At 41.3% G+C, this 15,179-nt stretch overlaps 1 protein-coding gene across 3 annotated transcripts in view; it reads left to right on the forward strand.

Annotated features, from left to right (window-relative positions):
- Positions 1 to 14,269, forward strand: part of BCL11A (BAF chromatin remodeling complex subunit BCL11A) — a 120,718-nt gene extending 106,449 nt beyond the window's left edge. The window contains exons 4-5 of one of the 3 annotated variants that reach the window (XM_036751790.1): positions 3,630 to 3,772; positions 13,732 to 14,269. In XM_036751790.1, the coding sequence (XP_036607685.1) occupies positions 3,630 to 3,772; positions 13,732 to 13,833 (245 nt within the window). In that variant the 3' untranslated portion in view covers positions 13,834 to 14,269. Of the gene's footprint in view, positions 1 to 3,629; positions 5,507 to 13,731 lie in introns of all 3 variants that reach the window. The other 2 variants (XM_036751789.1, XM_036751788.1) reach the window with 2 other exon arrangements.
- Positions 14,270 to 15,179: the final 910 nt, after the last annotated feature.

A 15,179-nucleotide genomic window follows, 5' to 3' on the forward strand; every position in this document is an offset into this window, starting at 1 on the left:
ATAGGAGGGTTGGTGCTGATGTCCATAACCACCAACTAACTTTTCCATGAAAAGCAAGACTTGTCGGGGAGCAGCAGACAGAGAGGTATGAAGGGATAGAGATGACTGAGTTTCTCAGGGAGAGCTCTCTAGGAACACCAGTATCCACCTTGTTCCCCTTTCAGCAGCTAATGACTCTTCTCCCTTTGCCTCCTCCTGGGCATCCCCAACCTCTTACAATCAAACCCTCAAATGTCTAGGTAGGGTCAGAACAGGATGAGGGCATTAGACTGGACATTAATGTTGGGTGGGAAGTGTGGTAGGTCAGTAGCATTAGAAATTAAGTGCTCAGATAAATTGGAAACAGTGTTCCATCTTTTCGTTGTTTCTCAAAAATCGGGAGGTATGAGCCATTAGCTGACTTTAACCCTTCGACTGCTGGGCCTCCTAGAGCTTTCAGGTCAGGGAAGCCACGTATGTACATACACATTATTACTCCAAATCCCCCCCCCAAAACGATCAGTCTTGAACAGAGAAGTTGATTTTCATCAGAGTAAATGAAGAATATTATTATGTTTTACACGTCAGTAAATCAATGTAGCCCTAATTTTGCCACGCAGGAAATCAATTCTGGTCTTTCTAAACCGTGGAAGATGTTATGAACAAAGTAATTTTGCAAATTAAGGCAAGTAACACATTTATTGATGACTGTAGTTTAGGAATTTAGAATTGGTGAGCACTGTAATGTAATGTGCTGCACTGGCACGAGCTGAGTGAAATACAGATTATATGGCAAAACTGTAATGCATCATTTGCTATTAGTGGACTGGTAATAATTACCAGTTTCAAAGCAGCTCTTTCCATGTAATCTTTAGTCTCAATCGTAACAGCCCTTCTCATTGACATTATGATTACACTAGCTGCCCTCATGATCTAGAATATTTAGTTGATGGGAATACTAAAATGCGATAGTGAAAACTGTATGTTGTATGCTCATTATAAGATAAAATGCCATTTTCTCTGACCTAATGTATGAGAGAGAGGAGGGAGGGGAGCATTACATTGTTAGCATACTGTAGCTGGATCACATAGCTTGCTCTGCATTGTTTTTTGTTTTCTTTTTCCTTTTTTTTTTTTAAGTAAGCAGCAGCAGCTTATGACAGCAAAATAGAATGAAATTTTCACATTTAAGCTTTTTTTTTTTTTAAAGCACATAAATGAACATCCTTAAGTCACCCTTTCCCAGGGATTTAGATATTTATCAAAAGGGCTGTATTAAGACACATGCAAAACCATTATAATGCATTTTTATTCCAATCTTGATTTTGGTGGAGGAATGTGAGGTTAAATATTATTTTAAGGCCTTTGAAAGGATGAAAGTGTTAAGTGACTGCTATAAGCAGTTGAATCTCCTTTTTTACTTCCTCAATTCGGATTGTCAGGCTAAATGGATGATAATAAAACAGAGACCTAAAGGCAAAGGATAAAGCCATGTTGGGTCACTTAAGCTAGGACTAGAAAGGTTTTTTGCCTGTCTGGTCCCCAAATCATTGTTCAACAACAACAACAAAATTTATGAAAATAATCTCAGTGATGCCTTTTATTTCCCTTTGAAGAGAGGAGGCAAACAAAAACAGGCAGATAATGTGACCCCAATGTCAGCATTTTCTTTCAAAATCTCTCTGCCTTTTTTTTTTTTCCCACATTAGGCAAATGTTTGAAACCTAATTTTGGTATCTTATCATCTAATCTTGTTAAAGAGATTTGCCCAGAAGTGGGATATATTGAGTGAGATTATAAATGCATTGTAAAGTAAATTACAAGGTCAAGGCCAGGAGTCCATTATGTAGTCAAGCAAGTCTAGCAAGCCTGGCTTGTTTTGGAATACTGGTGTCTTTGGCTCCTGAGCAGAACTCACCAGCTTTTATTTCTGAATCATTGAATGGAGGGAATCATCAAACTGATTAATTCCTCATCCCCTTTCCTCACCCCAGAAGTGACTTATTTCGCTTTATCAGAACTTATTGAAAAATACTAACTGGGGATTTGATGAAATATTCTAGCCACTTGTTTAAGAAAAGGAAAGGCAGATTTTCTTCAATTATTATTTATTCAATCTTTTTTTTTTTCCTGGAAGCCTTTAGGAAGTTTTCTTTTTTCCTCATTCCTACCATCCACATTTGTCCCCTTTGAATGTCACAATTGGTAGGCTGACCATCCAGTGATTTGGAGTTTGGTGGCTCCCTTGGAGCATTTTTGGTTACCTCTCAAAAAACGGTAGTGAAAATCAAGTTGGCTAGCTGTTTCCCAAAGTGGCATTTACCATTCTCCGGCTCTTTTCAGCGTGAGAGAAATGATGTGACTTAAGTAGGGCTTCTATCCAGGCTGCTTGGCTACTGGCCAGAGAGTTGACTAGATGAACTGTTTCTTTCTCAACTGGAGCTGAATCTCAGCTGAGGGCACGCGATGTTGTATAATTTGGTTCACGTTGTTAGCCACTCAAAATAATGAGGAGGAGGATAGTGTAGCATTTCTCAGCTTGCTGCCTATGATGATGCAGACTGCTGTAAACTCACTGTTCCTTCAACTTAGATTGGTATATATTCCTTCATATGCATACCCCAGTGACAGCTAACCTTTGGGAAGTTTTGACATTCTGCTGTCTTTCATTTTTTTGTTTGTTTGTTTTTGTGAAGTCCCCCTTGCCCATGCATCCTAAGAATGGGTGTGGCATGGTATTTACTATTGCATTTTGAGGATTTTATGAGACCCTCATGAGAAAATAACTATAGGTACCCTGAGGGTGCTGAAAAATTATATTTGGGAATTACCGGCCAATGCTTCCATGCTCACAGTACCTATAGGGGGCATTATGACTATATTTTAGACTATATTAAGCAGAATGTTTTTCTTTAAATAATATCAGAAATTTGCTCGTTTTGTAATTGTAAAATTAAAAAAGCATTTCTACAACATAGTGAATTGACCTCCTCTGTTTTCACTGGATTAGAAACGACTGACTCTTTAGAGAGGTCATTGCTTCAGGAGACAGAATTGTTGAAGTTTAGGGAGAGGAGGGAAATCTAGGTCCTTTTTGATGGTCCGGTCCAACCCTGTCATTTACTGGTGAAGGGAACTTGAGAGGTCTTGTGGGGCAACCTGTGGTGGGAAGAGAATTAGACTCGGAGTCAGGAAGACCTCGGTGCAAATCCTCCCTCAAGCCACTTGCCAACTGTGTGACCCTGGACCAGTTATTTAACTTCCCTGGGCCCCAGTTTCCTTATTTGTAAAAATGGTAGGCTTGGACTCGATGGATGACTTCTAAGGTTCCTTACAGCTCTGAATCTATGATTCTACGATCTTAAGCAATACCGCATAGTTAAAAAGCAGGAGCAGAATCCATACGGTATATAATGTTAAGAATATTCCCCAAATATGGTGATTACCCTAAGTGCCCCCACCCCCTTAGCTTCACTGCCTTTTCGTTTTGGATTTTTAACCTTTTGGCAAACAAGAGTGTGAAAGAGGGGGAGATGAAGGGGTTAGGCGTTGGGGAGGAGGGATCGGGCGGGAACGAAGCAGAAATGAGCGATTGCTGATCCACGATTCCGGGATTAAACTTTTATGTACCTGTTGTATTATTTTTGCAGGTAAAGATGAGCCCAGCAGCTACACATGTACAACTTGCAAACAGCCATTCACCAGTGCATGGTTTCTCTTGCAACACGCACAGAACACTCACGGATTAAGAATCTACTTAGAAAGCGAACACGGAAGCCCCCTGACCCCGCGGGTTGGTATCCCTTCAGGACTAGGTGCAGAGTGTTCCCAGCCTCCACTTCATGGGATTCATATTGCAGACAGTAACCCCTTTAACCTGCTAAGAATACCAGGATCGGTATCGAGAGAGGCTTCGGGTCTCGGCGAAGGGCGCTTTCCACCCACCCCCCCTTTGTTTAGTCCTCCACCGAGACATCATTTGGATCCCCATCGCATAGAGCGCCTAGGGGCAGAAGAAATGGCCCTGGCCACCCATCACCCGAGTGCCTTTGACAGGGTGTTGCGGTTGAATCCTATGGCTATGGAGCCTCCCGCTATGGATTTCTCTAGGAGACTTAGAGAGTTGGCAGGGAACACGTCTAGCCCACCGCTGTCCCCAAGCCGGCCCAGCCCTATGCAAAGGTTACTGCAGCCATTCCAGCCAGGTAGCAAGCCGCCCTTTCTAGCTACGCCCCCCCTCCCTCCTCTGCAGTCTGCCCCTCCTCCCTCCCAGGCCCCAGTCAAGTCCAAGTCCTGCGAATTCTGCGGGAAGACGTTCAAATTCCAGAGCAACCTGGTGGTGCACCGGCGGAGCCACACGGGCGAGAAGCCTTACAAATGCAACCTCTGCGACCACGCGTGCACCCAGGCCAGCAAGCTCAAGCGCCACATGAAGACCCACATGCACAAGTCGTCCCCCATGACGGTCAAGTCCGACGACGGCCTGTCCACCGCCAGCTCCCCGGAGCCCGGGACCAGCGACCTGGTGGGCAGCGCCAGCAGCGCCCTCAAGTCGGTGGTGGCCAAGTTCAAGAGCGAGAACGACCCCAACATGATCCCAGAGAACGGGGACGAGGAGGAAGAGGAGGACGACGAGGAAGAGGAAGAAGAGGAGGAAGAGGAGGAGGAGGACCTGACGGAGAGCGAGAGGGTGGACTACGGCTTCGGCCTCAGCCTGGAGGCAGCCCGCCACCACGAGAACAACTCCCGGGCTGGCGAGGAGAACCGCTCCATCCCCGACGTGATGCAGGGCATGGTGCTGAGCTCCATGCAGCACTTCAGCGAAGCCTTCCACCAGGTCCTAGGCGAGAAGCATAAGCGAGGCCACCTGTCTGAGTCCGAGGTGCACAGGGACACTTGCGACGAAGACTCAGTCGCGGGCGAATCCGACCGCATAGACGATGGCACTGTCAACGGGCGCGGCTGCTCCCCTGGAGAGTCGGCGTCGGGGGGCTTGTCCAAAAAGCTGCTCCTGGGCAGCCCCAGCTCGCTGAGCCCTTTCTCCAAGCGCATTAAGCTCGAGAAGGAGTTCGACCTGCCCGCCACCGCGATGCCCAACACCGAAAACGTTTACTCCCAGTGGCTCGCCGGCTACGCGGCGTCCCGGCAGCTCAAAGACCCCTTCCTCAACTTCGGAGACTCCAGACAATCGCCTTTTGCCTCGTCCTCAGAGCACTCGTCGGAGAACGGCAGCTTGCGCTTCTCCACGCCGCCCGGGGAGATGGACGGAGGCATTTCGGGCCGCAGCGGCACGGGAAGCGGTGGGAGCACTCCGCATATTAGTGGCCCGGGCCCTGGCAGGCCCAGCTCAAAAGAGGGCAGACGCAGCGACACTTGTGAGTACTGTGGGAAAGTCTTCAAGAACTGTAGCAATCTCACTGTCCACAGGAGAAGCCACACGGGCGAAAGGCCTTATAAATGCGAGCTGTGCAACTATGCCTGTGCGCAGAGTAGCAAACTCACCAGGCACATGAAAACGCATGGCCAGGTGGGGAAGGACGTTTACAAATGTGAAATTTGTAAGATGCCTTTTAGCGTGTACAGTACCCTGGAGAAACACATGAAAAAATGGCACAGTGATCGAGTGTTGAATAATGATATAAAAACTGAATAGAGGTATATTCATACCCTGCCCCTCACTCCCCCACCCAAACCCACCCCCACCTTTTTGCCCCCTTCTCCCCACCACCTGCAACCCCCCCTCCCATCTCCAGTAGAATTTTTTCTAGTCCCTTGTGATTTAAAACAAACAAACAAAAAATAACGGAAGCTAAGAATATACAGAAAAGTGCTTGTCACCAGCACACCTGTTTTTTTTTCCTTTTTTTCCTTTTTTTTTTCCCTTTTTTTTCCTTTATGTTCTCACCGTTTGAATGCATGATCTCTATCGGGGCAATACTATTGCATTTTACGCAAACTTTGAGCCTTTCTCTTGTGCAATAATTTACATGTTGTGTATGTTTTTTTTTTATTTTGACTTAGACAGCATGTATGGTATGTTATGGCTATTTTAAATTGTCCCTGATTAGTTACTGAGCAAACATGTTGCTGTTTCCAGTTCCGTTCTAAGAGAGAGAGAGAGAGAGAGAAAAGAGAGAGAGAGAGAGAGAGAGAGAGAGAGAGAAAAAGACCATGCTGCATAACTTCTGTAATACATATCATGTACAGTTTTGTTTTATAATGTGTGGAGGAAAAGACAGTCTTTGGATTAACCCTCTATGGACAGGATGGATAGCACTGAAAAAAAATGCTGTATTAGCTAGATGTCTGTCTCTAAAGGGTTAAATGTATCAATTGGATAGGGGAAAAAAGGCCTTGAATGGACAAATTAAGAAAAAAAAAGATAAAAGCAAATTTGTACTATCATTTGGTTTTAAAAATATGAGTGCCTTGAATCTATTGAAACCATGTTGATGGTTCTTCCTACTTGTTATAAACTTGTAGCTTAATTCAACATTGGGTAAGGTGATAAATCTTTAGGACCTAGCATATGATTCTATATTGTATTTCTCACAACAATGGCTACCTAAAAATATGACCCAATATGTCCTAGTTAATCATCATTCTCCCTTTAGTTTAATTTTTTTTAAAAAAAGAAACACAAAACTGATTATAGCAGTATAAAAACTATTTTGCTCCTGGTGAGAGCTTAAAAGAAATGGGATTTTTTGCCCAAAGTTTTATTTTTTTTAATCAATGATTAAATTGAATGTGAAATGTGCAAAAGGCCCTGGAACATGATTAAATACACTAGTAAGGAAATTCATTTTATGAAGATATTTACTTTTAATAATATCTTTTATTGATTCTGGCACCAAAACAAATAAATCCAGATCCACTTGATTGTCAAGCTGACAATCAGATTATAAACTTTAAGACCTTATGTACCCATATAAAAAAAGAGGCTGGCAATAAGATTTTACAGAGTGTAACAGATAGAAAAACAAAAAATAATTGTGATCATTAGCACAATGTGGTACTGTTTGCCATTTTAAACTAGAACAGGTGTATAAGCTAATATCGATACAATGATGATTAACTATGAACTCTTAAGACTTGCTTTTAAATGTGACATTCTAAAATAAAGAGAGAGAAAGAATTTTAAGAGTAGCAGTATGTATGTCTGTGCTCCCTAAAAGTTGTACTTCATTTCTTTTTCATACACTGTGTGCTATTTGTGTTAACATGGAACAGGATTCATTTTTTTTTTTTATTAAGCTAGCATCCGCCCCAGTTGGTGTTCAAATAGCACTTGACTCTGCCTGTGATGTGTCTGTATCTTTTCTCTAATCAGAGATACAGAGGTTGAGTATAAAATAAGACTGCTCAGTTAGGACAATTAAGTGCACTGTACAATTTTCCCAGTTTACAGGTCTATACTTAAGGGAAAAGTTGCAAGAATGCTGAAAAAAAAAATTGAACACAATCTCATTGATGAGCATTAAAAACAAAACAAACAAAAAAAAATACAAAAAAAAAAAAAACCTTTGCCAGCCATTTACTTGACTAATGAGCTTACTTACTTGGACGCAACATTGCAGCGCTGTGAATGGAAACAGAAAACACTTAACATAGAAATGAATGATTGCTTTCGCTTCTACAGTGCAAGGATTTTTGTACAAAACTTTTTTAAATATAAATGTTAAGAAATTTTTTTAAAAAAAAACACTTCATTATGTTTAGGGGGGAACTGCATTTAGGGTTCCATTGTCTTGGTGGTGTTACAAGACTTGTTATCCATTTAAAAATGGTAGTGGAAATTTTATGCCTTGGATATACACCGCTCTTCAGGTTGTATAAAGCATACATTGGGGAAAGGTTTAAGATTATATAGTACTTAAATATAGGAAAATGCACACTCATGTTGATTCCTATGCTAAAACACATTTATGGTCTTTTTTCTGTATTTCTAGAATGGTATTTGAATTAAATGTTCACCTAGTGTTAGGCACTATAGTATTTATATTGAAGCTTGTATTTTTAATTGTTGCTTGTTCTCTTAAAAGGTATCAATGTACCTTTTTTGGTAGTGGAAAAAAAAACACAGGCTGCCACAGTATATTTTTTTAATTTGGCAGGATAATATAGTGCAAATTATTTGTATGTTTCAAAAAAAAAAGACAAAAAAGTGTGACATTATACAGATAAGAAGCCATATAATGGCTGTTTGGCGAAAACCTGTTAGAATGTCACACGGATGGCTGTCACAGAGGGGTTGTACATATCTTTTTTTTGTTCTTTTTTTCCTGCTGCCATACTGTATGCAGTACTGCAAGCTAATAACGTTGGTTTGTTATGTAGTGTGCTTCTTGTCCCTCTCCTATTCACCCTACATTCCAGCATTTTAACTTCATATGCAGTAAAAGAAAGAAAGAAAAAAAAGGAAAAAAAAACAATGTTTTGCAGTTTTTTTCATTGCCAAAAACTAAATGGTGCTTTATATTTAGATTGGAAAGAATTTCATATGCAAAGCATATTAAAGAGAAAGCCCGCTTTAGTCAATACTTTTTTGTAAATGGCAATGCAGAATATTTTGTTATTGGCCTTTTCTATTCCTGTAATGAAAGCTGTTTGTCGTAACTTGAAATTTTATCTTTTACTATGGGAGTCACTATTTATTATTGCTTATGTGCCCTGTTCAAAACAGAGGCACTTAATTTGATCTTTTATTTTTCTTTGTTTTTATTTTTTTTTATTTGGATGACCAAAGGTCATTACAACCTGGCTTTTTATTGTATTTGTTTTCTGGTCTTTGTTAAGTTCTATTGGAAAAACCACTGTCTGTGTTTTTTTGGCAGTTGTCTGCATTAACCTGTTCATACACCCATTTTGTCCCTTTATTGAAAAAATAAAAAAAAATTAAAGTACACAATGTAAGCTTCTTGTGTCCTCATTTGACACACTCTGTAAATTACTTTCAGGAAAATAACAGGTTTTAAGAGAAGGCCAGTCAGTCTTTTTCAGGATTCTTTCTGTGGGCATTTTGACGTGTGTGTTGTATCCTGAAGGAACATAGAAATACCATATTAGAATAGGCATTTCAATCCAGGGAAATAGGTTTGAGGCTTTACAATTCTAGAATAACTCTCAAGAGCATAGAAGATGTTTTTTTTCAGTGCGGATATTGAAACTTCTCTCACCCTGCTGTAGCAATAGAGCCATTCAGGAATAAACTTACTTTTCCCTGTAATGGCATTGTCCACATGGCATTCCTTTGGGATTTTTTTTTTTTTGGTCTTGCCTGAAAGGGACTTTTCCTCCTGCCCCATCTGGAGCACATGGGACAAAAGAAAAGAATCAGTCCTCCAGTTTCCTCACTAGCCCCTCTGTCAAACCAAAACTAACTTCCTCCTCCCCTCCTCTTTCCTCACCACCCTCACCCAAGACCCTAACGATGGCAACAGGTGAACTCCAGATTTTCGGCCTGTGCTGTACACTCAATAGTGTGACATCTTTTGTCAAAGCAGCCACCAATGGTGTGTGGGCATGCACAGCCTCTGATTTTACGAGATGCATGGTGTGTTGCACTGTGAATCTGAGATCAGACGAACCGGCCCTAAAACTCTACAGACCTGTTTATGGTGTTTCACTGGCTGACAGCAAATGGAAGGTGGGAACTCCCCTTCACTTATCTTTTGAACAACCAGCAGGTTTATGAAATATTGTGCATATATTTGTCTTTAAAATCTGGAATCAAATTAAGGTCTTTTTTTTAACCCCTTCTTAGAGGTCTGTGCATGTTGTCAGTTTTTTTTATTTTTTTTTTTTTACAAATACTGCATGTTGCAGCATCTTTTTGCTTTATTAAAACACATTCCTCCATGATATTGTGTCTCGCTGTTCCTAGTGTAACTGGATGGATATGACATTGTTTTTATTTTTGTACAACCAAAGCCAGAGCTGTTCTGTTGTCTTCTTGTGGTGGTGGTCATTGTAGCCCGGTTAGTGAACCCATCAGGCCTTTTCATAGGTGGCACTCTTCCAATGGATGTAATAATATTGATCTTAGGGAAGAACCATTAGTAGAGAGGGAGATGATTTCCCCCCACCCAGCCTGTTTAAGAGATGTATCTGTCCCTTTGGGGGTGAGGACTAGAGGGTTTGGGGGGTGAAGAATGGAAAGGGGGAATATTAGGCAAGATGTACAGTTGGTTATTAGTGTGGAAGAGACTGAATGATGAAAAGGGGGGAGGGTAAGAGAACAGATGGATTCAAAAGAGCTTGGTAACTGTCAGAAAATCAGGGCTCAGGGAGGATGTTGATGTTTTAGGGAAGGCAGTATCAGACATTAACAGAGTGCTGGGGCCAGGCAGACATCATCACCAATGCTTTGCTCTTTGGGGAGTACATGACTTCAGTTCTACCACTATTAAATGTCCATAAAGTCCGTATATCCCTGTTATTCTTTTAATAGGAAATTGGTACTGCAGCTGAACAGGTTTTTATATATAGTACTCATTTTAATTTCTCCATGTATAATGTTTTCGTGTAATTAGGTTTGCATTCTGATATATAGTATTGAATTGATATAATACTACATGTATATATTTATAATTCAAATTCAGAATTTCTAAATCATAGTTGTGGGGGGGATGATGATTCACTCTCTGATGAATGAGAAATTGTGTTTGATTTAAGCCTTTACAAGGCTAAATAAATCTAGTGGGAGGCATGACAGCTTCTTCAGTTCACCTAGTCTCCTGACTTGCTTAAGCCCTCTTTTAAGAGATTATTTCTGAAGCTGTCTCAATAATAGATGCATCAAGGATTAGTCAACAAGAACTTAACAGCAAGAACATATAGGTTAGATTCCAAGTGCTAAGAAAATATCTTAATGCAAACTATACATTTGCTAACGATGTAATGAATGCGTAGTGTTTAAAATCAGAAACCACTTAAAGGTGATTTTTAAGAATTCTGAGACAGACTTAAGTGATATCCCTGTAGGAGCTTACAAGGCAGCCTGGTCAGGTAAATCTGACCTTCCAACATCCTCCCTCTCCAATGAACCTTGCTATTTATCTCCACTTAAAAAGATATTTAAATGAACAGGAATGTTATTGGGATGGCGGTACAAAGGCTTTTGTTTAAATTTCCATTGCCCACTGATTTTAGGGGGGTCATACCTTTTATGTCCCCTCAAAAGACATTTACTATTCTCTGAATTTTAAGGCTGAAAAAGAGACTGAAAACAACATGGAGTCCTTTAATCTCAGAGGTTCTACACTTAGAGGCCTGTAAGAAGTGGTATGAGTATATCGCCTCTAAGTTATCTTTGCAATTTCGGGAAATGTGAAATTTTTGAGTTTATCCCAGAAGAATGAATGTGTGTCATTATGTAGCTATTTTTCCCCCAAATGTGTGTTATACTTATATAAAGCTTGAAGTGAGAAAAGTAAGGGAAGTAGGACCATTTGGAAATAGTCTAAAATAGAGAAGCAAGGAGGTAGGATGGCGTGCTTATCCATAGACCAAAGTCTACTAAGAAGAGCCAGGATTTTTCAGGCCTTCCTGGAAAGAAGTTGGATGGCTTCATCCTGTCTTACTTCAAGCACTGGATAGACAGAGAGAGTAAGTGAGGGAAATGGATTTATTGCATTTGTCTTTAAACACCATCCATATAATTTAAAAATTATTTATGATTAATCTGTTGTAACTTTGTATCCATTGTGGTTCTATTATATACCATTGTTTCTGAGTACGAAGTATTCAAGAGTGGGCCCATACCTTTCAACTTATTTGGCCAATCTATTAAAAAAAAATTAAAAGTTAGTGGAAACTTTGCCAGTGTTGAGGAGATATTGATAGTATTCTCCAAACTGGCTTTTTTTTTCCTTTCAAAAAAGTTTTGACTTAAAAAAACATAAGCTACTTAGTAAATTTTCCTTAGTGGCTTTAGAGACCCTCGCAGATAGCCCCAATGAAGAATAAATGGGTCTATTTCCAAAGAAATCGACTCATCAGGCCACAGGGCTCGACTTTGGGATTATGGTGCCTGTATCACAGGGTTTATCCTAGCTGCCAATTGTATACTTGGATTATTGGGTGTGCTTGCTTGATGTTATCGGCACTCGTTAGCCTGCTGTTTCATTTGCTAAAAACACATGGTTGTTGAATCAGCCTTTTGTGGGATGGGTTTCTCTTTCTGTGTGTTTCACAGTGTTATCCATGGTCCTAGGATGCAATTGATTTCTTCTTCCCTGATGGGGCAGGGGAGAGCAAAAGTTCAGAGCTCCGGGGCTGTTGTATGGAAGTGTGTAACCCTGCCCAAGCACAACTCAATGGTGGATCCAACTACCGTTTTTTTTCCATTCTGTAAAAATGACAAAGAGTTTCCTGTGGGAAGTATAAAAAGAAACGTACGAAGTAGGTCTTCCACAGGAAAAACAGAAACGGCCGAAAATAGGGATTTCCGTAAAAATCCTTTCATTTGAAGTAGGGCCTTGATATTGGACAGGGAAAGTGCTATTAAATGAACTTGTAAATAGTTAAGTGTTCAACCTGAAACTGTACTTTGATTTCCAGTGAGGGCTGTAAAATGCTGGTAAATGGGGGAAGAGAGGTGACAAAGCGGTTTGATTCGGACATCCTCGTCTTAAAGAGAGGCAATGCCAGTGTCTGGGCAGTGGGACCTGGGAATCCTACTTAAAAAAGAGGTGTGATGGTGGGATTCTCAGTGTTCCCTGGTCCTTGTTGGACATGGCAGGCCCGGGTCTGGTCCCTGTGGTTCAGCGAGGGGGATGTGAAAGAGCAGCTGAGTGCTAGACCCTGGGCCTCCAGCGCCAAGTCAGGGGAGAAGAGGCCCCAAGCCCCTGCCTCGGGTCACCATGGCAACGAGGCCTGGAATACCACAGTGGTGGTCTTCCTCAGCACATCCGGATTCCCAGTCCTGCAGCTTCAAGTCAATGTACACAGGAGGGGAAGAAAACCAGGAAGAAAATAACCATCCCCTTCTTCCCTTCCCTTTTCTCTTCAACAACGCTTCTTTCTCCCCTCCTTCCCACCCCCTCCCGCCCCCCCTGCCCCCCACCAAAATTGAACTGCGCTTTTCCAAAGAAACTACAGGCAGGTTTGGTGAAATTTGGGGGTAACCTTTTGGGGTTCTGGTTTTCTCTGCAGAGATTCGTCCGACTCTTGTAAATCTTTGGCTGCTTTGACGTTGAACTTGATGACATTCCATGTTTTGTTGCGCTGCTTTACATTGATTTTTATTTTTGTTTTATTTTTGTTTTGTTTTTCCCCCCTTTGCTCTCCTTTCCTTCTCCCCTTCCCCTCCAATCAAAAAAAAAAAAAGAAAAGAAAAGAACAGAAAAGAAAGGACTGGGGTACATATGATTTGTCTTGTTACCTGAATTTTTTTTTCACTGGAGGTGGGTGGGTGAGGGGAGGGGGAAGGATGTTTCCCTCCATACGTGTCCTGAAGAGTAGTAGGACTATGATGTGATACGAAAGGGAAAGCCTCAGCCCCGGGTGGGCAAGAGTGGGTGGGGAATCTACGTTTGTGGGGAAAGCAACCAGAGATCAGAGAGTGTGGGGCCTAGGTTTGAAATCAGTGCCTGAGATTCCAGCAGCTCAGGTCTGTGGCTAATTCAAGTTAATTGAAAAACAAAAGAACAACAACAAAAAAAAAGGCTAGGAAGAGAATGGAATGTCACTGGGCCAAGTTACACCTGTATTTTTTCTCCCCCCTCTCTGTCCCCATCCTCTTTCTAGGTTCTTCACACACCCCCATTCGGCGTAGTGCCCAGAGAACTCAAGATGTGTGGCAGTTTTCGGATGGAAGCTCGAGAGCCCTTAAATTCTGAGAAAATTTGATGCCCTTTCCCCCCACCCAAGGCAGGGTGGGATGTCCTGCCGCCCAGCCGACATCAGAGCGTGGTCCGTCATCCTGCTAGTTTGTGATGTTTTCTGACAGTAGCCTCCAAGAAGCCGTCGTGTGAAGACAAAGTCCTGCGGAGTCCTTCCCGTTGGGGCCTGCAGCGCCATTTTATTTATATTTTTTAATAAAAAAACAAAAACAGAAACAAAAAAAAAAACCAGAATCGCATTGGAACAGTGAATCAGTCCCATGTTATAGGGCCCATTGGTGGTCACTGTCTTTGGGTGACGCCCAAGCCCTCTTGAAACCAGCCAATTTAATTACCTGTACTGTGGAAAAGAGCATGAGTCCCCCAACCCATTGTTTCTATACATTCTACGTTGTCTTTTAAAACTTGTGCTTAACATTGACACAATAAATGTTGGAGCTTTAGGTTCTGCTTGCTTGTTCTTTAATTTTTAATGCTTAAAAGACAATGCAGCTGGTTATGACTTTGTATTGCCACATCCATTGCTACAGATAACCACTGGGTGGGTAGGGGGAGTGGGAGTCTGTAGTGGGGGGGAGGTGAGGAAGGCAAAAGAGGTTAACATCCACAAAATGGCATAAATTTTCAAGGAGAATCAAAATGCAAAGCTCTAGAACTAAATCATAGGGATATCATAATTAATGTAGTAATAGTGTTGCTGTTTATTAATGCTGAAGTGTGGTTTTCCTAACTGTCTGACTTATAATTTACATACCATTAAATAATACATAATGTGGCATACTACATTTCTGGTTTTCAAATGTACACTTTAGGTGGCACCATATAGCGTTTGAATTTGTCCTTTTATCGAATACAAAAAAACTAACACCACTGGGTTAAGCCTATGGCAAAGCCAAAAGAAAGGGATAAATATCTTTAGTTGCTTATCACATAGTCTCATTTTAGGCCCTCAAACTCATAGTAAATATAATGTGTATTAAAAAGAAGAGAAACACAGCAACCCCTGTGCTAATCTCAGGGAATTTGGGGTTTGTTTTCCTGGGAGGGGAGGTGGACAATAATGAAGGAAGAAATTTCCATATTTCACAACTATAGTGCTAAAGCTTTCATTGCCCTTTAAGTTCTATCATGAGTCAATCATAAAATATATTCCATTCCGATTAATCTACAAAAGGCTTTGCTTGGTAAGTGGGGGGAACTAGAGAAAGGGGAGGGGGTGGGCAGGATGGATTCCACTGCCTGGGTCTCCAAGTGAGAATTACAAATGATATATTAAGACATATATAAATAATAGAATCACACATATTCTATTTCTATATTGACTGTGTAGGGGTGTGTGTATGGGGGGAGCGA

This window comes from Trichosurus vulpecula, chromosome 3 (genome assembly GCF_011100635.1).
Source record: "Trichosurus vulpecula isolate mTriVul1 chromosome 3, mTriVul1.pri, whole genome shotgun sequence".
In the NCBI taxonomy this organism is placed as follows: domain Eukaryota; kingdom Metazoa; phylum Chordata; class Mammalia; order Diprotodontia; family Phalangeridae; genus Trichosurus; species Trichosurus vulpecula.